General features: G+C 38.3%; 1 protein-coding gene across 3 annotated transcripts; it reads left to right on the top strand.

Annotated features, from left to right (window-relative positions):
* Positions 1-7,517: 7,517 nt before the first annotated feature.
* Positions 7,518-22,966, top strand: DIRAS2 (DIRAS family GTPase 2). Of its 3 annotated transcripts, XM_074570538.1 has the most exons (3): positions 7,518-7,851; positions 9,552-10,204; positions 20,630-22,966. In XM_074570538.1, exon 3 carries the CDS (start codon positions 20,669-20,671, stop codon positions 21,266-21,268), a length of 600 nt encoding a protein of 199 aa, XP_074426639.1. In that variant the 5' UTR covers positions 7,518-7,851; positions 9,552-10,204; positions 20,630-20,668; the 3' UTR covers positions 21,269-22,966. The 3 variants fall into 3 exon arrangements, with proteins under 3 accessions (XP_074426639.1, XP_074426637.1, XP_074426638.1); XM_074570536.1 differs by lacking the exon at positions 9,552-10,204 and having other exon boundaries at positions 7,713-7,851; XM_074570537.1 differs by lacking the exons at positions 7,518-7,851; positions 9,552-10,204 and adding an exon at positions 12,564-12,653.
* The last annotated feature ends 1,746 nt before the right edge of the window (positions 22,967-24,712 follow it).

Below are 24,712 nucleotides of genomic sequence, written 5' to 3'. Positions count from 1 at the left end.
GAAGTTCTTTACAATGAGGTTGGTGAGACACTGGAACAGGTTGCCCAGAGAGGTGGTGGTGGCCCCATCCCTGAAGACGTTCAAGGCCAGGCTTGATGAGGCTCTGAGCAATCCGATCTAGTTAAAGATGTCCCTGCTTACTGCAGGGGGGTTGGACTAGACAACCTTTAAAGGTCCCTTCCAACCCAACACATCCTATGATTCTATGATTCTATGTGCAAATTTTGTGCACATACAGTATAGGGCTTCTAAGCCAAACACCATTCTTGCCCATGGATATTTCTGCAAAGGCACAAGATTAAACCAGTTTCAAATTAGTAGAATTCATGTCTAATTAACAACTTTCTATTGTTTTCTGTATTGTTGCCTTGATTCTACTGTTTAAGTTCAACAGCAATTTGCAGCAGCAATCTAGGAAACCATAGAGGGCTTTTTTCCCCTCACTACTATCATCTAATTATTGTTGCAACTGAGGGATTTTAGTACCAATTAGATCTGTGATGTCAAGACAACCTATGATGAAAGTTTCCATTTCAAATGGACAACAATAAGGTCTGAAGAGAAAATTGGGAATTGCAACTGCATAAATAAAACTAATGTCGTTTGCAAAGGGTGCAATACACTGTCACAACTAAAAAGACAAGACTTTTCTTGAAATATTTGATGTAATCCAAATGTTTGATACAGCATACATATAGCTAACATTTCAACTAGTTAACCTTAAACACAGAAAGTAATAGCAAGTTTCAGAAACTGTTTTTTATCAACAGATGAGCAGTTCATGAATGGGGATGTTATGTGGCATTGAAAGTGCAAAAGTAATATAATGACTATATGGAGTCATAGAATCGTTTATATTGGAAAAGACCATTAAGATCATAGAGTGCAACCATTAACCTAATGCTGCCAAGTCCACCACTAAACCAAGTCCCTCAGCACTACATCTACCTGTCTTTTAATATCTCCAGGCATGGTGGCTCAACCACTTCCCGGGGCAGCCTGTTCCAATGCTTAACCCTTTGCGTAAAGAAGTTTTTCCTAATACCCAATCTAAACCTCCCCTGGTGCAACTTGAGGCCATTTCCTCTTGTCCTATTGCTTGTAACTTGGGAGAAGAGACCAACACCCAGCTCATTACAACCTCCTTTCAGGTAGTTGTAGAGACTGATAAGGTCTCCCCTGAGCCTTCTTTTTCTCCAGGCTAAACAACCAGAGTTCCCTCAGCTGCTCCTTGTAACACTTGCGCACTAAAACCCTCACCAGCTTTGTTGCCCTTCTTTAGACATGCTCCAGCACCTCAATGTCTTTCTTGTAGTGGGGGGACAAAACTGAACACAGTACTCGAGGTGGGGCCTCACCAGTGCTGAGTACAGAGGTACAATCACTTCCCTAGTCCTGCTGGCCACATTATTTCTGATACAAGCCAGAATGCTGTTGGCCTTCTTGGCCACCTGGGCACACTGCTGACTGATATCCACCCAGCTGTCAACCAAAAACCCGAGGTCCTGTTCCACCAGGCAGTTCTCCAGACACTCTTCACCAGGCTTGTAGCGCCACATGGGATTGTTGTGATGCAAGTGCAGGACCCACCTGGCACTTGGCCTTGTTGAACCTCATACAGTTGGCCTTGGCTCATCAATCCAGCCTGTCCCCATCTTCTGGATTCAGATAAGTGATATGAATAATAACAGGTTATATTTTTTAATATTTTTGTATATTTACAGTGCTGTAAAATTAATTAATATATCAATGGTAAATAATGATATTTTGTTGTACAGTGTGACAGTTTCTATATGGTAATGGTGAATGAAGGGGTTTTTTGGATGATACTGAGTAAAGCAGTTATAACTCTTTCACCAATCATTCAGTCTTTGTGAGCCCTATAGTGGTTTATGTCTAAGACCTGTTGTAAAACCTGAATGGGGTGTCTTCCTTTTAAGGGGTACAAGACAAATGGATGCATTAAAAAATGAAGGGCTGCACAGTTATGGTGTGGTGGTTTTTTTGTTTTTTAAAATCTTATTTTCAGGTGCAATGCAAGTAGCTCACATAATGTTTGAATTTTTAAGGCATTATGCTCATATGAATTAAAGTCTTTAACTACCTAAAATACCATTTGTCCTCCTATGAACTGTAATTGCATTTGCAATAGCTGAGCTGTCTTTCCTGATTCTCAGTCCCATGTAAGTGTTGAGGAAAAGAGTAACCCCAGTTCTGAAATTCTGCTTCTTCTTTGTTTTCACTGGTGTCTAAATGCTTGGTGTAGAAAGCATTTATGTATAGTAATATAATGGCACCCATGAATAGCAGAGGTAAGATCAATGAATGGCTCTTCTGATTAATGTAATTCACCTACCTTTATCAAGTCACAAGTTGCTTAACTTGCTTCCTTCACAGAAGTTTCCTTCAGTACACCTGGATGACCATGGGTCAAACAAAGTGTGGGGTTTAGTGTGAATATTGATCAGCAGATGGAAAGACCGTTATTAACATACTAATTTATATCCAGTGTATTGTGTGATGGGTGCTCATACAAATTAATGAAGACAGAACTACTCTGTTTTGCTATAAAGGGTTCTTAACAGTTTAGAAATTTCACAGTCGTCTTAATAATATTAAATATTGTTTATGGATTTGTAACACAGCATAGTCACTTTCTGTATTTACATTTCTATGCAATTTATTGATGTCAAATCACTATTTTGTGTGTGCATGTGTTAGTGAGGTGTGTCTATGAAGAAAAAGGAAAAAAGTCTGGTTAAATGTGACCCTTTTTTGCTCTTCACAACAAAGAAATTTTGTTTTTCTATTATTCTTTGGTTATTATAAATATTGTCAGTATATTTTTTTTGGAAATGATCATGTTAAATACTGAATAATGTTACACTCTCTTTCCATTTCCCAGAAAATCAGGTTAAATGCAGTTATCTACAAATTTTCAGTGATAATAATACTCTCCCCTGTGTACCTGGACAGATACTAGAGAATGGATTCAATAGCCTATCATCTCCTTCAAACACCTTTATGGTATCTGACACCCCAGAACCTAGTGAGGATTAAGCCTGTCTTACTTTCCCTGTAAATAAACAGCAGCCCCCCATTTTCTCTCAAGTGTTCAGAAGCAAGCACTGGCCTTAATGACCCTCACATAGACAATAAGGCAAAAATGTCTTTTTATGCCATTCACTTCACCAGGAGTCAGGTAAAAACTTGGAAACTTTTGGTTCAGAGTAATACAACCGATAATGGAAATTGCAGGTCAAGAGGGTGTCTAAAGGCAACTGTGTTCATCATATTGCAGGTTTGAGTGAGAAAGCCTGGGCTGAAATCCATTGTAATCTAAAGGAGAAGAAAATTGTACTCTATGGGATCTGACAATATTTTCTCCAAGCTATCGATTCCATCTACAGTCTACAGGAGTGACACCTTGCAATTTTGCTGGAGTATCTGCTTTCTTTTACTGCAAGCTAAGAGCTAGGCAGGGTTTTATTGCAACTATAATTTAATTTTTTTATTTATTTTCAACTTTTGTGTGCAACACATTACCTTGCGAAGTGATGACCTAAAAATTTCATCTATCTACCCACAGAGCCTGAAAATATTACAGCGTAAGATGTCCCTCTCCAGAAGAATTGCACTTTTAGCTTTCATAGAATCATAGAATTGTCCACAAGATTTCACAGAGGTTTACTGTTAAAACATATTCTAACCCCAATTAAATCAAGAGGTAGTCTGGAGTCACTTCAACATAAATGAGAATGTTAATTACACCCAGGGAGAATTTGGCCCCATCATCTCATGACATTGTGTGGACCACTAACTGCCTGATACACAGCGTATGAGTTTTAATCACATTTGCTTTATATATAAGACGTGATTCTACCAGAGATATTCACATTGTCTAGTCCATTGTAAATGGTCTAGGATGCTCTTAGCCAAATAGTAAAAGTACAGTAAATAATTTGATTATTACATTTTCAAAATTATATGCAGTAGTGACTTGTTAGTTATTTAATTTTTTTTGAGTTTTTCAGGTTCTAAGCCATGTCCAGGCACTAAAAAGGTCATTGAAATTTTATACTTCATTTACAAAATGGTGGAAATTGCCTAAGATTCAAATGAGGTGCACAAATACAAAATACAGCCTTTGTGTGTCCTTTCCTTTAGCTACAGTAGTATCATATTCACAGAGTAGGAATCTAATTACTGCACCAAGTACAGACGTTAAAAGATCCACTGCTGACCATCAGCTGTCCTGGAAAAACACTCTTAATATTTTTTTTTTTCTTAAGGTTAATTTCTTCCTATTGGACAAGAACTCGAGTGAATCTTTCCGAAAAAAATAGTGTGCTAAGATCTTTTGTCATGTGCTACATACTGCCGATGAAGACAATTCATTAGTTCATTTTTGAGCACAACTTGGAAATACAGTATGGGAAGATAACAAGGTATTTTTACAGATTTATGGTAAATATTAGCCATTTTTAAGGGTAGTTGTAGGGAGGAGTTATATTTCTTTAAGACATTGGATAGCTAAGACAGTAGCTTTGCAAGCATGCAAGAGAAGAGGGATGTATTTTAGCCAGGATGTGGTTTAGTAAAAGCATTCCCAAGAAACAGAGGTTAACAGGAGGAAAACCGTCCCAGAAAAGATCAAACTGAGCTTAGTCCTTGCTCTCTGCTCTGTGCTCTTTGTCAAGACCATATTCAACCTTACAGAGAGAAAATCTTTACAAGTGAGCAAGTGTTTTACATCTTAAACTTTTACAGGGGAATTGAAGACTTTCTCATTTTTCCACGCTGTATGTGGGCCATGGATTGAATTTTGACTCAGAAGCTGTACTTTCAGTGTACATGCTGGTTTGTACTAAATGTTCATTCAAGCTTTAGGTAGCTCATGTTTTGCTAACTGAGGAGGTTTCTTGTTCTTTAAACACACTCTCTAGCTCAGGACACGGCACGGAAACATAACAATCATGTAGCTTGCCTAAGACTTTTTTTTGTGAGGGAAGCTTGTAATAGAAATAGTTTCATAGAGGTTTGTGCGCTTGCCCTCTGAACTTTCCCTTCCACTTGGCAACACATACTGGTACATATTTTGGAGTTGCACAGTGGAGGTCCTTGGTGCCCCTGGGAGAAGGGCAATTCTTCACTGTCAACAGACCCTGTCCACTCTGCCCCACGTTAACACCAGCATTCAGAGCAATGCAACCTCCCTGAAGCTTAGGGCAGGAAAATCTTTACCCTGCTGTGCTGCTGATGACCTGCTTGGGACTGACCTGTGTTTAGGTCTGTGGGATCTGCTGTTTAGGTGTGAATGATCTGTATTTATGATGAGGTTGAGGCACTTCTGGGATTTTGGAAGTCGGCCTTGCCTGGCACACTTGAACAACACCATTTAAAGCAGCAGCATTACAAAATCATTGCTGAGGTTAGGAACTGTCATGTTAGTTTTCAGCAGAGATAGTAAGGGAAATCCCTAACAAGTATCCTTTAGAGTGAGTGCATTGTGGTCTGGCGATCTATGCTTCTGCTCAGAAATATCTCACAGTGATTTCAACGGGAGAGAGACCCATTGAAGCTGTAGAACTGGACCTTGTGTCTGCTGGTGTAGGTACATATCTGCAACCTAGAAATGAAAGATTTCAGTTCTTTGGACAGGTAAGGAAAGAATTACAACAGTCTATACTGATACTTGTAACGGAAGTAAATTCAGTTTTGGAAAGAATCAGGATTTTGAAATGGTATGTTTTTAAAAGTTTGAACAACCATCACGTTGGAATAGGGTTCAAAAACTAAAATCTCCCAGACTTCTAATGTAAACTGAGTGAGTATACATTACGGAAAATCATAACTTTAAATCTTATCAGGTATTTCTGCTATTTTTAAGGCACGTTTGCAATCAGGACATACTCACTGAGGACTGAGATCTGTTACCTTTGAAAATTAGTGAGAAGCCACATTGTAACTACAGAAGCGCTTTGTAGACCCCTTGAATAAGTGGGGCCAGATTCTGCACTCATGATACTATCAGGCAGTACCAGGAAAAAACACAGGCTAAATCCCTATGTAATATTATAAACCTTATAGACTAAGCTTTGCTGTGTTGCAGTAATTATAATACCTTGACTTTTTGGTTTCAAGATAATAATTAACCAATTCTCCAAGCACACAGGATTAAGATATTGCCGAGAAGTGGTGACAAAACTAAAGGCAGGGCTTTGCTCCCAGGCTGTAGGAGCAGGTCTGTGGCTGGGAGGTTTGATTCACAGTTTGCTGCTTGGGAGCCTGTAGAAACAGGGCTCAGGATTATTCTGTACCAGAACTGCAGACTATTGCAAATTACTTCCTCAGGGCATATTGGCCAGGTCATCCTGTATCCTAAGACACTTACACTTCTGTAAGACACACATGCAGAGGAGAAAAATTTCATTTCTTGTTCAACAAAAGCGTTAACATGATGAACGAATCTTTCATAAAAACAAGAAAAACAAAACCATCCTTTACTGAGAGTGGCATTTAAGAAATCATACCAGCTGTTAGGAGCTAGGTGCTCAACCCGTGCTTCTCTCAGCAGTCACAGCAAGCCTAAAAATTGAACACTTACCATGCTGCTGTGCCGGGGTGTTGGGTACCACCTGACCGCTGCAGGAACGAGCACAGAGCCTTTTTATGTCATGACTCAACCCAGCTATGTGAGCTCAGAGAAAGTATAGAAACCCAGCTACTGGGTTATGAGGGTAACATCTCCCTGCGCATCCCCTGGGGATTCATAGAGAGACCCTGTACTTAGACTTCCTTTCTGCAGCTGGAGTTCAAACCTCTCCATTGGACCCCACTTCTAGTCTAGAAAGAAAAGCCCTGAGTATTTCTAGTTGTTGTTTTAAAAATAAACAGCAGAAGGAGACATTAGTTCTTGCTTTTGGATTTTTCACCTAAAAAATCACCATTAAAGGTGGAAAAAGCAAGGTACTTTCTTAATTTACAATTGCCCATAAAACTCAAGAATCTTATTTTACGCTGCTGTCAGAAAAAAAAAAGAAAAGAAAAGAAAAAAAAATGTTTCAGATGAGTGAGATTTTGACGGCTGTCTCAGGTTAAATCTATTTTTATGGCATATTTTTCATACTTGCTATCTAGTGTATTTTTGTGAGTAAATATTAGACCTAAAGGATTAATTTCTCAGCCAGTATAAATCAGCAGAGCTCCATTGATTTGAACAGAGCTAGTCTGGTTTATTGCCACTGTGGATTAACCTCGCCACAGGCTTTGTAAGCATTTTAAAGTGAAGGGAACAGGCTTGTTCTGGGTTTAGGTGCTGAAAGAAAGGGAGAATTATGAACACAGATTAATGTAAACTACAGAAAATTTGGAGGGCTTAAAGAATGATTGTAAAAATCTAATATGTTTGTTGAGAAAGACAGAAAATTACAGCCTGTATACGTATACATATATATATATATATTCCACAATTATTCAGTAGGTGGCAGTTAAAAGCCTGTATGAGCTTTGCAGTCGCCATTTAGGCAGTAGCACCAGCAGGGGCTGGAGTCAGTCCATCCCTAAAAGCAGAAAGAAAGAGAGAGGCTGCGATCAAGCCAACAAAAGCATTAGCCACGGCCCCGGCACTGGGGAGAAAGCGGGAGAGGAGCAGAGCCGCCGGAGCGCCGAGCCTGCGAGCACACGCCAGGCAGCAGCCACCGCAGGGAAAGCATCAGGCGACCGAGCTGCAGCCCCCTTGGTTGAGACGGGGACTTGCCGGTGGAGGAAACCCAGGGCAGAGAGGGTGAACAGCTGGTGCCATGACAGGCAGAAACTGAAGAACATTTGGAGCTTTCTGTTCCTACACAGGTAAATATATTTCCATTTGTTTTTCTACCTCGACTCATACAATAAATGTAGGTTTGCACTGAGATTCGAGGTCTTTATTTCCTTTGGCCAAAATCCACAGTGCTCACTCAGGCAAAATTTCCACCAAAGTCAATAGAGTTTTGCGTGAGTTACGACCGCAAGATTTGATCTAAGTGTGTATCTTACGTAGAGAACATGTCATGCTATAAGATGAGGCTGAAGAGGAAGCCAGAAACTGGTCATATGCACACTGACTAGTTAAACAATATCATTTTTCTATGTGCTGGGGTGCTAGTAATAGCTTCATAACCTTTTAAAGAAACTGTTATTCATTAAAACTTGATGTGCTGAATTTTGCCCCAGTTTATACCGCAGCCACTGCAGTGGTTTAAGGAGAGAGTCAATTTTTTTAAATGAGAGCTACATTTTAATTTATGTGATGGAATAATACGAAAATGTTGAATCTGACTTAAATAACACCAGGTGTTGCTTTCTTTGAAACAAATAAAACTTTAGCCTATTCCACTGACAGGCAGACGGTGTTCAGTATATTGTCCCCCTCTCAATTGAATGAAAGAAAGTAAGTAATGAAAGACCATTTTCAAGTGTCTGTGAGTGACTGAATTCGAATTTGATAATACTTCCTCTCTTGCTATCTTCCCTGTGAAATGTGGGATGCTCTGTATGCTGCAGCACTCAGTCACAACTGAGTGAGCCCGGCACGGAGCAATAAGATTTGATGTATTTTATTTTAAAAGCATTTTCTGAATATCTTGTTTTCATGAGTACTTAGTCATGCATGAATACATATATGCCTGCACATAAATCACATAAATGCACACACATATAGGTATGTAATAGGTGCATCCTCATACCTTTCCATGAAAATGAAGCTGTTGCAACTGATTGCTTTTATACCTTTGCCAGGGTTTGCATTTTACTGTAGCTGGAATGTCTGCAGGTCTCACAATTTTTAATTCTGTGTTAAAGGGCTATTTTGTCTTCCCCTGTCTGCCCCTGTGTTTTTTTGTTTGTTTTTTTTTTTTTTTTTATCTTTTCTGATTGATGCACTACTGTCCCCCAGGGTCCAGCCATACTTACTAAATGCAGTAGTGCCCAATTCTCTCAGAATATCTATACCATCATTCAGGGGCTATGAAATATGGTATCCCTGCAGGTTTCATGCTCTCTCTCACACTGCACGACACAATTCTGAGGCTTTTGCATGAAGAACTGTCCGAACATGGAACAGGTTCAAACACAAGGCTGCAAATCAATGAAATTCCCTCATGGAACTGAGGGAATGATTGCAATGTACAGTTATTTATCTTCATCCCTGGGAAGAGTGAAGAATGAATGGGTATAAATGGGTTGTGAATACACTTAGGCTGGAAGGTTTCAAGCCATTAGAGAAGCAAGTTTCTGAAATTACCTTCTCGTTGAAGTAATAGAAAGAAAAGGCTCTAAATGCTTTTCAGTTGGGACTTGATGGAACAGATTATGTGAAATGGTTGTCTGCAATGGCAAAGGATTGGATTTGATAATCCAGAAGGTCTCTTTCAGTACTAAATAGCATTCATACTTTTCATCAGAAGTTGTGTGCTTTGAAAAGTCTCTTTGCAAATAGGTCGAGGTCTTTGGAAACACAGTTTTCCACACGTCTCACATAAGAGCCAAATGAAAGCATATTTCTCTTCTAGGTTGTGCTGTGCTGTGGTTAACACGAGCAGACACATAGCCCTGATGGTCATCAGGCTGAATAGTACGCCCCTTCTCACGCAGAGCAGAGGTCTTTGGAAGACGATTGGAATTCAGAGGCATGGCTCCTTCTGGCCAAGTGGTCAAGGTTATATTACTCCAGCAGTGTCTGTACTATACACACTACAGTGTCTGTAGTACCAGAAAAAATCGTGGATAATATATAAAATGATAGTGGTGCTCCTGAAGTCGTTACTAATGCTGGTTCTAGTTTCCTTTGAGGATCACATGACTGTCTTTTGTGCTAAACAGCACACCTGCCCATGAAGAGATCCCACCATCGTGTGTGAAAAAAAAAAAGACTCCCCTTTTCATTGTGACAGAGGGTGCACTATTGCGTCATACTTACCTTATTTTAAAAACCTGCAATAAACAGTATTCTGGTTCAGAGATGCTCCTGCAGAATGACAGCTTTCAATTCCACGGTCCTTTTCCTCTACTTCTTTCTCTTTATAACCTGATCCTCCTCTTACTTTTTTTTATGGTTTTGATTTACATGCTACATTGGATTCCTTTCAGTTCACAGTGTTCCTCAGTAAACTATTCTGTAATATATAATAAGCTGCATTTGAATGTTCCAGCTCCCACCCTGCACGTGAGTATCAGACCATTTGTATACTTAAACTGGAACAGTATTCACTGTGGGAGATTTGGTTTGGTATGTAGAGCTGATTCCAAATGCTTGTTTCCCGTTAATACTTTGTATTACTAGGCAGTATTAGATACGAGAAGAAAAATAGAAAAATGGCAATTTTGTGAAACATCAGTAGCATCAGTGGAAATTTTTTTTCCTTTGCTTTCCACCTAAACAAAGGTTTTTAAGTATCAACAAACAGATATTTTCACTACATTCTTATTGTTGCATTAAAATTAAAATATGCATTGAATTATCTTATCTTACTGCTGGAAAGACAGTAGAAAAGACCTGCCAAGCGACAATGTAACTGTGTGAATTAAAACAGAACACACTTTATTTTGCCTGTTTGAGAAAGCAAATATTGATTTGTTTTGACAATGAAATATTGATTACTGTATAATTTTTGAAATTAGTATCAAAAGAAGACAAGAGCAAAATGTTAAAAAGGGTATGTCAAGTCTGTGGCAGTCCCACTTTTCCACTCACACTGAGGTCAGGAGCACCTCCTTGGGAGCAAATAAGTTTGAGGTGAAAGTTAGATTTCTGTTTCTGAGATGAAAATCTGCCTCTGTTTCCTCTGACTGTGCGGGGCTGCGGTATCCTATGGCAACAAAATGCAATCACCCTCACCCTGACTGCGGGTAATGGAACTGGTTTTAGTTGAATCTGAATAAGTGTCAATGAAGTTATGACAGTCTTTAGGATCCTCATTAAAAGTATCTATGTAGCAAAGCAGATCCATGAAAAGAGCAAATCCAATGCTGGACTGAAGATGTTTCCTTCCCAAAATGTCCAGTAGTTCTAACTTAAAAATATTATGAAGCTAAGAAAAGGAGACTTTACCCTCTTTTATATATTTTATATTGTTCCTTGAAAATCTAGACTGACAGCTTTTATCTGTTCTCAAAAAGTTACTAATTGAAATAATCAAATATTACCTACCACCAATAGCTAAAATATTGCTGTAAACCCAACTAAAAACCATTAGTTTTCCTAGTTTGTTCACTCAAACATTGAAATGGTACCAAATATTATTGAGAAAGTATTTTTTAATGTTTAGAATATAGTTTTTATAAGAAATTTGTCTACTGCTACAAGGAAAAGAAACATTAATTGAGAATAAACTACTCTAAAGACTAAACCTACCTTTCTTACTTCAGAGTAGAAAGTACTGAAAGCTGGGACAGTGATGAAGACTAGTATTAAATCGCATTTCTGTTTAAAAATGAAAAAAAATTCAGTAAGGCAAGTATTCAGTTTTGTCAAAGTCCTGAGATGCACATTTGCATCTTTAATTCTTAAAGAAAATACGCTTTAGCATAAAAATAAATATAAATAAAATTTTCCAAACCACCTTATGACAAATTGCACACCATAGACAGCAAATAGCTTCTTCTGAACATTTAGAAATGTCTATAAGAAAGCTGTCAGGAATGATACCATGCCCCCACAGTTATACTTTAATTGCTGGTTTCCAGCCCTGTCTGATTTGGAGAAAATTTTCGGTTGAAGTTCAGGATTCTCACTAGTGCCTGGAAGGATATCAACAGTGGATTGCGTTACTTAAGTACTTGCCAGGGATCCTTCTGGGTCCTGAAACCTGCTACATTATCTTTATTGTTATTGCCCAACACACCAGTTGCAAAATATGTTATATTGGCTGTTAGGGTTTTTGGAGGACTTACCATGCACATCTAGGACAGCAAGACAGATACTGACATTCTCACTTTAAGCCACATTGTTTTCAATGGGGTGTTATTTGGACTGTGGAAGAGTATGAGAAGTGCTCCAATGGTCAGGGTAGCAATAAAGCTATCCTTTCCAGCCCAGCAAAGAAAAATAAAGATAGGAGTTATATTCATCAGAATATATTCATCAGAGGTCCTTAACCTTTAATAATTTTTCTTCTATAGAAGACTTGCTTAAATAGTCTTAATTAATATTAGAGAATACAGAGAACTACAGTGGAAAGGCAAAAGGCCACTGGTCATTGTACAGTTTCCTCTGCTGAGTGGAAACCAGTCTTCCACAGACACATGGTTCTTCTGTGTAAATACACACATTTACATGGAGCTAGCTTGTTGCCTATGCTAGGATTTTTATCATGAATCTCACAAAGTATGGAATTTAATATCCAAAGCCTATAGATCCAAATGATTATTTGGGAAATTTTCGTTTGGGTTTTTTTGGTTTTGGTTTTGTTTTTTTTTTAGTGTTTCGAATGTTTCTAACTTGCTCCATTAAGGAAAACTTAAAAGCCACACCTTTTTTCCATGAAATACAGAATAAAAAGTCACCTATTTCAGCTAGTGGATATCTGGAGAAGAAGAAGTTCACTACAGCATGGAAAGTCATAGCCAATTGCCAAAGAGAGTATTCTGCTACCAAAAAACAGAGGTGCTGAAAGGTCAGACTGAGTCTTTGATTCTCCATTTATGAGTGACAAATTCCAGTTAATAACCCTACTCCTCTACCCAATGTCATAATGTCCTACATGTTGAAAAGTGAACATACAGCACTGTAAGTTGATCTTTCTGTCTTTATTCAGGTAAATTAAATTTACTGAAAACTGAGCAAAAAACTACAGTAATTGGTCTGTTAACCTGAGGAGAAACCCCCAAAAAATCAGTCACACAGGGAGTTGAATACAATGCTGTTATCTTGACATTTTTACGAATACCTAACTACACATACGCAAAAGCTTCTGAGTTGTTTCCCACAGAGTTTTGACCCTAAGTGCTTAAAATATTAAGATACTGGTTTACCAAATGCTTGAGTAGATATATACACAAGTATAAGAGTAGCTCCTCTTAAGTCAATTAAATGTCTAACATGCCTAAAGCAAAGCCTGAATTTAAACAGGACCTGAGTCATGAAATTCTTCTTTTTTAATTTTAAGGTTAGCCAATCCACTAAATAGGAAGTGACAACCAGTAGGACACCTGTCCACCCTGGTTAAACTAGTATATTGTCGCTGTTTCTGCATGAAAGGAAGTGTTTGTTTTTTTTCATGTGCTAAGTATATTCAATGGTGCTGAATCTTGTTTTATGGTAAGGGTTCATTAATACATAGCTGTTACTCAGGGGTTAGTTCTGAAAGCTCTTGGGCAACAACACATCAAATAATTTAAATGTGCTCCTAATTCTAAAGCTCTTTGTTGGATCAGGTCCAGCACCTTCTGCATTTTCTGCACATGAACCATTAATAGAGAAGGGAATCAATGGACCCTTCTGCATCATCCATTCTTTTGTCACCAGTGTGCCTTCTCTGTCACCAAGTGATGCCACTTTAGTTAAACCTGGTTTTGGAAACCCATGATACATACTGCTCCTGTAGAAAACTCATCTAATTCTCTCCCCTTTCTTTTTCCAGTTCTTGCCTAGCAAAACTATTTCTGCCACGATCTCTGCTGGCTGTATCTTAGCCCAAGAGCTAGTAAAGGTTTTCTTACTATGACAACGATCTGTTTGGGGTTTCGTTCTATTAAGGGATCAGTTTGATATGATAATTTGTAGGGCTTCAAACAATTTTGAAAAGGCATTGTTTTTGGGAATGAGATTTTCAACATCTGTGTGATGAAAATATGACAATTTGCTAAAGCAGAGCACAGCGTTCTGTGACCACAGAACAGCACAGGGGCTGGATTCTACCTCCTTTACCTACCGATGTTGTTAGGGTAATATTCTACTTCTGTAAATACAGAACAAAACTGCAACAAATTATTCAGAAAGACTTTTGTCCTTTCTATTACTCTTCTATGTTGGGCCAACAGCATGAAGGGAATCCGCAAAACATTTTGGAGAACCTCTCTGAAAAAACTTTCTAAAATTGATATCCTGGCTTAATACATACTGCACAGATTGTATCTGTAGTGTAGTATATGCATTTGTAATGTAGTGAAGAAACTGTCCCAAAAACCAAGAAACACTTTAGCCAACATTGAAAAAGTGGAGCAATTTTAATTTTTCTTCCCTTTTTCTTTTTTAGATATTTGAAAGCAAACACTGCAGTCCCTAAGGCCAAATGCCCCTCCCTCAAAGCACACACTTTTTTTGCTGTCATTCTGGTCATGCAGGGCAGTTTTAGCTTTCTGCTCTATCTCAGTCCCATCCAGTTTTGTACAGCCTGAGCCACTACTTTCATTTCAGTTAGAAGTCTCTAAATGATGAATTTTCTATGAAAATTCAAACAATTCAAACACTGTAGAAAGTCTAGCTCTAAAACGGAAACTGTTTAAGTCAAAAGAAATTGAATTTGTAGTTTGAATTTGTGCTTCTATGAATATGTTGGATAAGAAGAACGTCTGATTTTGCCTCTTACTTTCAGAAGATCAAATAAATATTACAACAAGGACAGTGTGCCACAGGAAACAGCAGGTTTATGACATGCAACTTCATTTATTTTTTGTTTACATAGAAGATGCCATTTTCTCTGTAGCTTAGTCTGGTCTGCTTCCTTCTGGCTTTAAAAAAACAGATGAGAAAAATGTACACAATTTTAGCACTTTCTTAAGGACTTTGCTGAACTGGGACCTACATGTCACATGAACAGAGCCTGTCTTCCTTTTCACAATAACAGTACTTTACGTGACGCTAACTTAGCTTTCTTTCGGTAGACTAGTATATTAGTTCTTGGCCATTCAGTGCTGGAAGTCTTGAGTAGGTTTAATCTTCACTGATCATGCAGTATTGCCGTTATTTTGAAACACCATTCTTTGCCATCCTCCAGCATTAATTGAAATCAATGTTAACGCTGGTTAAGATTCAGTGACCAATTGCATAAACTTTGGGTTTGGAGGGACTTCTTTCATAAGCTTTTAGACTAATGCAAAAACCAAGCTATCACTTTGAAACACCAGCAAAGCTGTTGCTGGAGTTTGAGAAATTTCTGGAAGCAACCAATTTAACTATTTATCAGCATTTAATCATCAGCAGCATAATCATCTTTCCTAAAGCAATAAAACTCTTTTCAGAGAGTTATCATTAAGTGGAACAGCTGTAGGCAAATAATTATTTTTAGGAATAAAACAAGATACTTTGTTCAAACTGCACGGGACACAGTGAAAAAACTCAGAGAAACCTTAGGTCAAGTGGCTTAGTGATCTTTGACACTGCAAAAATACCTTGAGCAAAATACAGTCAATTGCTATCTTCAACTTTTTTGCTTTTCAAGACTTCCTGGGTTTTTCTATAGGGAAAGGTATGATCAAAAATATCTGACACACATCCCTATATTTTTGGCTTGCAAAGAGATCTAAAAAGTTATAACAATTATGAATAAATACTATTTAAACTAATATCCTTGGATAGTATCTGCTAACAAAAGTACCAAAGACTTAAATTCAAGTGCAAGAAGGTCACCAATAAACAGATAAACATTTTGAGAACAAGGCATGATGTTGCAATAACTTATCAAACTGAAATTTTGATATGGCAAAGCAAATTCAGGATGTAGTTGTCTAAAAGCATCAAATAATTTTAATTACCTTGATTAGTATTGTCAATCTATGCATAGCTACTCATGTTGATGTGACTTGGTCAATCATCCCCCTATTCTATGTAAACTTGCAAAGCAAAAAGAGGAGGTATTTTGAATGGATATTTATCTCTGCCCAATGCTTTGCCCAAATATCAGTGACACAGACATTAACAGTATGAAAATATTCTTCTCTGTTAACAAAGATGGCAAGAACAACACCTGCTTAAAAGCCAGAGGTGACAGAAATCGAAAGTGGTACAGCATTTATGCAGTGAAGAAGTCACAATTTACACTAGCTGATCATTAAGAAGCAGACTTTCATAGAACATTTTGTTCATCATGAGAATAAAAAAAGTGCTTTCCACATGGACTAGAACCTCATGTTGCAAGAAAAAGCTGTTTTAGCTGTTATCATTTTTTCTTCAAATATACCCAAATTTCCACTGATTTGAAAAGACCAAAGCAAAACAAGCAAAGGAAAAGAAAGAAAAAAAATGAAAAATCGAGTCTGGTAGTAAAGGACGAAGGCATCGGAAGCAGGAAAATCCCCATTCTTTAAGTCCATGTTCATTGGCAGATATGGTGAAAATGCTCCCAGAGAAATGCCTGTTTATATGCATAATGGACAATAAGTAAAAACTCCTTACAGAGCTCTTTTACCCTTCTGCAAGTAAATAATATGTACCTTTTTCACCAGTGATATGTTGGCCATTAACCTTACAACCATGCTGAAATCCATCTTATCTATAACTACATTTGGTGTTATTCTGCACCTTGCACCTTATATCTTTGCATAGTGATGCAATCACCAGATGGCCTCATGGACTGCTAATTTAAATTGATGCAAGCTTTTGAACTAAATGCATTGCTTGTACTTTATTGGATTTTCATCATAACAATGTCAATATAAACAGAGACATCTCCTTAGACTTTAAAAAAAAAAAAAACAAAAGAAAATATCAGTGACTGACATGAGATGATTTTACCTGAGGAAAAAGAGCTTTCAGGAAATTAATACACAGCATCTTAAAATTCCTATATTGCATATCAGACTGACATCTCAGTAGAACATCATAAAACCTCAAGAACTGGATCAGTTAAGACACAATCAAAGCCTCAGACTCCAGACAACAAAGGCGGTATCAGGATGTTTTATAAAACGAATGCTACCCCAAAAGACACCATCTATGATTTTAAAAAAAATCGCAACCTGTGACATTTCATGGAAATCTATCAATACAAACATGATGAAAATCCTTTGCAACAAAACCAAAACTGTGGAAAGACTGGAGAGTGAGCAACTTTTTCTATAACTACTTTCAAGTACAAACTGGAAGGGCTCAGCAGCTGTGACATTCTAATCTCATGTTACTCTCATGTTATTCAAGTAAATTAATTTTCAGAAGTTATTTTTCAGCCTTCTTATACTTTTTACCCATTATTGCATATGTTATTCATGGCTTAAATACAAACATAAGACGCAAGTCATAAATACAATTGATAAAAAAGTTAGGCCATAAAAAACTATTAGAGATAGGAGATAACTATGGAGATCCAGTGGCTAAATCCAGCGACAGTGACACAGATTTAGCAAATGTTAACACAACCACGTGTAATTGGAAACCCAAAGAACACTAAGAGTTTGAACTATGAAGTTCATAATTTGTAATGAGAGGAGCAAGTTCAGATGAGGGCACCAAAGTCACCGAGGTGTCCAGGGCTGCAGCACTGTTCTGCCCCGCAGGCTGAGGGGCCAGGCCTGGTTCAGCCTGGAGAAGGCACAGTTTGGGGGACACTAAACAGCAGCCCCCCAAAAATCCTACAGAAAAGCCACAAAGAAGATGGAGTAAAATTCTTAACAGCAATGTACAGTGGGAGAAGGAGAGACAACAGGTATGAATTGGAACACAAGTAGTTCAGATTAGATATAAGGGGGAAAAGATCATGCTGAGGACAATTTAGCAGTGGGGCAGGTTGTCTGGAGAGGCTGTGGGAAATGTTGGAGGTTTCCAAACCCTGACAGAACAGAATAACTTTGTCTGGTCTCGTGGCTGACACTACTGTGACCTGCAGGGTGGACCAGAGACCTCTTCAGGTCCCTTCCAGCCTGAATTATCATGTGATTCTATGGTCATTTCTAAAGACAGTCTGCAAAATCTCCCTAGGCAATTGGTGTGCTCTTCTTACCACTGTAAAGTTTTCCTATTGTCTAATGTGGATCTCTTCTACAATGTAAGCCCATCAATTCTATTTTCTTCCCATACACTCGCTGTCTTTGCAACTTACTATGTATTTGAAGACTGTTACCATGCCATTTCAGGTTCCCTTTGAAGCTTTTCAGTTGCATAACAATTCATGCCATTAAGTACCACATTTCAATTTGTTCTAATTTTGGAGCAGCCATATGTGCCAGTTTTCTTTGAATTTTCTGAGTATGCTTAAAGCATGAAGTTTAATATAGCAGAAATACACTTAGCTAGATTTTAAAATTTTATTCCTCTACTCCGTATTTCACTAGTTTTCATAGTAAAAATTTTCATAGTGCATTTTCTCTCATTATCCCATAGTTCCTAGGCTACGTATTATCTGATTGTGCAATGCTTAAGCTGCTTTTCATGTGAAATAACCATGGTTTTCTCTCTTGCCTTTTTGCTCAAAAAAAAAATTAAACTATAATTCTTATGATAGTCCATTTGCTGCAGTCACCCATGACTCTAAGCTCTGTGGCTGTTCTGAATTTGCTTGTTTGCAGCTTTTAGGTATGAGTTTATTCTCGGTGGAATAGCATCCTGCTAGCTTCCTCTGTTCTTATTTCTTGCTAGCTACTTTGGTCTTTTTTGTTTTCTCAGCAGCATGAGCGGCTCACCCGTTTTCCTTGTTCCTCAGAGAGTTTTCTCTCTTATATAAGAACATAGACCCGTGTTTTCTGAGACTAGTCTTCTTTCCATTCCTTGAATTCTCCTGTCAGAGAGAAACAATTTTGCTTCAGTGCCTCAGGATGAACACTCTTATTTATCAATCTTTTCTATATTTAAACAGGTCCCTGAGAATGACAGTGACTGCAGCGTAGGAGAGATGGAAGGGGTGAGGCTGCCATCCGCCTGAAGCCAGGCTGGATAGGCAGAGCTGTGACAGCTCTCCACTTTGCTGCAGGATCAGCGTCCCCAGTTGCACTGCCTACAATGTGGCAGATGAGGAAGTACAACTCCTTCATCCAACACATAATGTAAAGACAGATGTTTTCAGCTTGTTCAGACATTAGAATTAGGACAGAATAGATCGTCCTGGACAAGAAGGATTGCAAAATCAGGGTATGCTTGAACAGCAAGACGAAGACATTAGTGCAGCATGGATAGCCATAGCTTTAATCTAGCTGGCACAGGCAGCAACAGCATCAAAGATGTAGAAGTGAAAAATTCATTGTGGGCTGACAAGTAGGAAAAGGTCATGGGAGCTCCACTCACATCCATATCTCTACAACATCACTGCTATTCTTCCCGTGCTAGACAGGTAAATGGTAACTTAAAATCCTGCCTCACAATGCAATCACTCCTGCTGCTGCAGCGAAGAAATAGCTTGAAGAATTTCTTATTCTGTAAGAAATCCCTTTGGGTTGTTCTGGATTAACTGCTACCCTGGCAACATTGCAACAGACAAATTCAATCACCTGGCACAGTTAAGGCACTTGGACAAGGTTCTTTATCAAATCAGCTCATTTTCCTAACAACCAATATAGGTGCAGCAAATTTTGCAGTTTGTTCCATATGTATTTTTTATATATCTAGCTTTGGTCTGAAAAGTAACAATATCCTAGACTTTTAGGGTTCAATTTTTTAGTGTTTATTTGCTTAAATCTCACTAAATATAGAATGACACTTGTACATGTTGTGTACCTAATAAGCTGCTACTGATGGGAGGCCAAATTAATCGTCACATTTAATTCAGTGAATTCTAAAACAACTACAGCTTGCAACCCTGTGAAAGCTTTACCAATTCTATTACTTAATAATGACGAGAATATCTGTGGTCCTACCATTTACAGATAGGTTTTTTCAAGGGGTACTGACTTCAGGCATTGCGGAGTTTTGTCACCTTTGACATACGCAATTGCCAACCTTTGCAATATAATCCACTTAAAAATATTGCAAAGATACCTGCACGACCATTCTGATAAGGGTAGTATGTTTCCAGTCAAATACCATCTGCTGTAAAATAAAAGTTACAATGAAAAGGCAGACTGAACATGAACAATCTCAGCTTACCAAAATGTACTCTTTGACCTGAAGCGCAAGTAGAAAAACACATCATAATGGGGCATATGCTCCCAAAGATTTTGAAGCAAAGCATACTTGGTGTTATTGCTGAATAAGCTACAAATACACCTTAGATGTCACTCAAGAGTGTTGTCCAGTAGTAGTGGAGATAAATTCCCTAACTACTGAAGAGATGGCGTGTTTTGAATAATTAACTGTCATACATGTGTATACCATTGTGTTTCAACAAAGATTTGAGGAGGCTTGTTTTAGAGACGGAACAATAATTCAGTTTCTACAATTTGCTCAGGCCTTGGCCTTGCTGAAATACCATTTCCCAGATGCAGCTTTTTATTTCTGGAGATTTTAGTCCAGTAGGAAGCGTACTTAAACTCACAATGTTAATTTAAAATAATTCACAAAGTGACGAAGTTGCTCTTTTGTTACCAGTTCAGGCTGGATTGCAAATCCTAAATTTACTACTGAAATAAATCAATCTGCAATCCACTGCAAGTCTTCTTAAATTACTACAACTAGTATGCCATCACTTATGTCACATTCATATCTCTTATTAGGAAAGACATCAAAAAGTGCACTCTGCACCTGTACATATATTAACGTCTGTCTTGTTTTTGTCATTTTCTTTCCTAGATTTTTCCCTCTAGCTGAGCAACAGACACACTGAGAAACATGCCTGAGCAAAGCAATGATTACAGGGTTGTTGTGTTTGGAGCTGGAGGAGTGGGCAAAAGTTCTTTGGTTTTGAGATTTGTGAAGGGCACTTTCAGAGAGAGCTACATCCCTACCATTGAAGACACCTATCGGCAGGTGATCAGCTGTGATAAAAGCATATGCACTTTGCAGATAACTGACACTACAGGGAGCCATCAATTTCCAGCTATGCAACGTCTTTCTATTTCTAAAGGACATGCTTTCATTTTGGTTTACTCTATCACCAGCCGACAGTCCTTGGAGGAACTCAAACTGATCTATGAGCAGATATGTCAGATTAAAGGAGACGTAGAAAGTATTCCAATAATGCTGGTGGGGAACAAAAATGATGAGAACCAAAATCGAGAGGTGGACAGCAGTGAAGGAGAAGCCATGGCTAAGAAGTGGAAATGTGCCTTCATGGAGACCTCTGCCAAGCTGAACCACAATGTGAAAGAGTTATTCCAGGAGTTGCTAAACCTAGAGAAACGCAGGACTGTGAGTTTACAGATTGATGGCAAAAAAAGCAAGCAGCAAAAAAGGAAAGAGAAGCTGAAAGGCAAATGTGTGGTGATGTGAAATTTCATTGTCAGGAGTCAGTCATGCAGTCTCACCTGTCTGACAATACTCATGTAAAACCTATAGACAGCAATCAACCACACCTATTTATTAGTATCTAGTTTAAAATAAATATTTGGAATTTGAAAAAACAAGTTACTGTGGTTACTGTGAAAAAGCCAACAATTAAAAAATCGTGTACCGCAGTTACCAGCAAATAAAATCTGGAAGTAAAAGAAAGTTGGGCTAGGATATCTAATTTTGCAATTTACAAAAGAAAAGAAATTTCGTCCTTAGCATAATGTGGCAGATTTGGGAAGACAACATAATATTATTTACATTTGCATATAACAGCAAGAGAAGGCAACGTATAATGTTAGAAGAAAAACAAAGAAGTGTCCATGAAAGAACCTAGAACATATATATGCATGGTGGGTGGCGTTATCACAGTGTGGACAAATGTGCAATTTTCATTACTGGCTGGTGGGGCAGTGTGCATAAGGTAGTCTGGATCTGCCAAATAAATGAACTCTTTCACACTAAAATGAAGTGTGGGGGTAGTGCAGCTAAAAGGAACAGATAATCTATCTACCCACTGGCATGAGATTTCTTTCTAATACAATGCGGTGTTTGAACTGAAGGAAAAGCCAGCCCTTGTAGGAGAGATGGAAATGATCTCCTTTTCTGGACCCATGGCTTCAAGAATGACATGTGCTTCTGCCACCAGTGTATTTCAGAAGAGCAGATGTTTGCCTGTGGAGAATGTCAGATTGTATAGAAATGTTGTACGTACACAAACAGAAAGCTTTGCCAGGGAGGACTGGCTGGGGAGTCCCCTACAAAATTCTCTATGGGGAAGGCTCGGTTGAGATGCTGCTGATGGTTAAATGAACATGTGTGATTAGTGAATGAACAGAGAGTCTATTGAACTGGTGGTACCCTTGGAGAGGGGTTATTATAGTATACAAACTTTTTATTCAAGTTACCAGATTAGCTGAGTGAAACTTCTTTACATTACTATGTTCCAATTAGAATGGTTTTGCATTCATGCACTACCGGATCTATTGCCTTTATATTGTCTGAAGGGTTTTATATTTACCATTTAAACTAATGATTTGAACTGCTGTGACTATTTATAGAACCAAATCCTATATCTGGCATTAGGGCCCACAAGTCTCTAAGAGAAGGCTTGTCGGGACAAGTATTACAGGATTTGGCATGTTAAGAGTTCTAGTCAGTACTACGTTACAATGCAATACAAAGTTCAGAATAGAAAAAAAAATGGTTTAAACCACTCTGTCAGGGCAAACAGCTCTTCTCAAAACTTTTGGATGGGGAAAAAGTATACAAAATGTGAGCTTTTCTGGATCTCTGCAAAACTTTAAAAAAAAACTAATATGAATGAGTAAAGTATGTATCCTACTGATAAAAAAGACTGTCTAAGCTAAAAGAAGCACATACATTTTTTAAAGGACACATCAAAGTGAATAAACTACAATTTGCACTTTTGGAACTGCTTTGAAATAATAAAAACAAACCACCATATTTTTGGTAAATATGTATGTCAAAATCATACTACGGGAAAATGCAGTCAAGTACTAGTATTATTAGTATGCATGCTGTTGCATTATAAATATCTTCTAGGGGCTGTTCAGATGCAGTACTGCATTAAAAGTTGTTACCTTTTTGCTCTCAGCACTATTGCTTGCTTCCCTTCCACCCTTCAAAAAAAAAAAAGTGCAGGCATTTCACAGGTAGATTGATAGTACACATTTCTTTGAGCAAGAATTGCTATTCGCACTGTCTAGAAAGGAGCACAACTTTTGCCATTGACTGAGAAGAAATTCTGGCACCATTAAAATCAAGTGTAAATCTCCTACTGATTAAACAAAATCAGAATTCATTGTATTTACTTCATTGTGTTAGAAGGGAAAATTGGAGAGAGCATGAAAAAAAGCTAAGGCTCCTCCTTAGCAATAAATTTCTGGCTCTTATACGATGCTTTCTCTCCATAGATCTCAAAGCACTTTACAAAAAGGACAGCATCATTATCTTACTTCCCAGGTGGTGAAACAGAGACACGAAGAGAGGAAATGCACATAGGTTACCCAGCAGGCAGTCTGCCACTAGTTCCCAGCCAGTGGCAGACCTAGCAACAAAAGCAGATCAACTCAGTCCCAGTCCAGTGGAACTGTGTCTGGTTAGACTGTCTCTTCACATTCTTAAATAGTTTCTAAAACACAATAGAAACCTGGTATGGCTTATACAGCTAAGTGCATCTTTTTCTTGTCTGTCTGTCAATAGATCAAACAGTATTTCCAAGTCGGGGATGCAAAACATTTAAAAGCACTGTGTTTAGTAAGACTTTTATACATGTTTGCACATCTACTTTGTAAGCAAATGGCTGACAATACTCATCTTCACAGCATCGAATTCCACTAATGAAACTGTGTCCTGGTTCCGGTGGGGATAGGGTTAACTTTTCCTGGTATTCCATGCCATGTGAGCCACGCCCACCCTGAGCTGCCGGGGGAGGGGGCAGGAAGTTGCTGCTTAAAAGCGGGCTGGGGCGTCCCGGGTCCGGCCGGTCGGCGAGCGGCGGGGAGCGGCCGTTGCGTAATCACGTTTGTATATTCCCCTGTCCGTGTTGTTGTTGTTGTTTGCCTGTTCCCTTTGCTGTTCTGTTACACTGCCTTTGTCCCAACCCAAGAGTCTTGCCTTTTCTTACGATCCTTCCTGTATTAGGAAGGCACGTGCGAGGGGCACGTGGTTCTTTGTTGCCATCTGAGGCTAAACCACGACAAACTGGAAAATCAAAAGAATGATCACACTTAAGAAGTAATGGGTCACATAAAGAGGTCAGCAGTATAGAGGTCATCATGCATGGCACACGCCTAAGCAGCCAGCACAGAATAGTGATAGAAACTCAAAGAGAAAAGGTCATATAAAGACAAAGATCCTTTTGACATTACTGCTTTCACTGGTGGAATTATTTAGATAGTAAGCAATCTTGCAGAAGTACAATATAGGGGATCTGAACTAAACTGAAAGGGTTATAACTACAAGGAAATTTGGCCCTGGAGTTTTTTGGATTGTGCCTCAGCAAGAAAAGAGTAATTGTATAGCAGAGGTGGAAATAAAACAACTAGCTGCCAGATGCTAGGCTTCAGGACCATTTCCTTTAATTCCCAGTTGATTTCTTACCTGCTACATAATAAGCCATTAATTGTTTCATGGACTTGCATGGATCAAAGCAAGGCCAGTACAGAAGCAATATTACTCACGGACCACAGACTCAAAAGAGAACATATTTTATACCCTTGCATTGTCATCCTAGTTTATACTACTAGATTTTAGATATCTTACATAATTGTAAGCTAGTTTAAAATAGTTGTTTTGCTATTACTCTTACTTTTTTTTTTTTTTAATACAGGTTAAAAACGAACATAAATAGAGAATATATAT

The sequence above is a fragment of the Larus michahellis genome, chromosome Z (assembly GCF_964199755.1).
Source record: "Larus michahellis chromosome Z, bLarMic1.1, whole genome shotgun sequence".
NCBI classification, from domain to species: domain Eukaryota; kingdom Metazoa; phylum Chordata; class Aves; order Charadriiformes; family Laridae; genus Larus; species Larus michahellis.
Note: the sequence above shows the minus strand (reverse complement) of the source record. Positions and strands in the feature narration are given on the sequence as shown.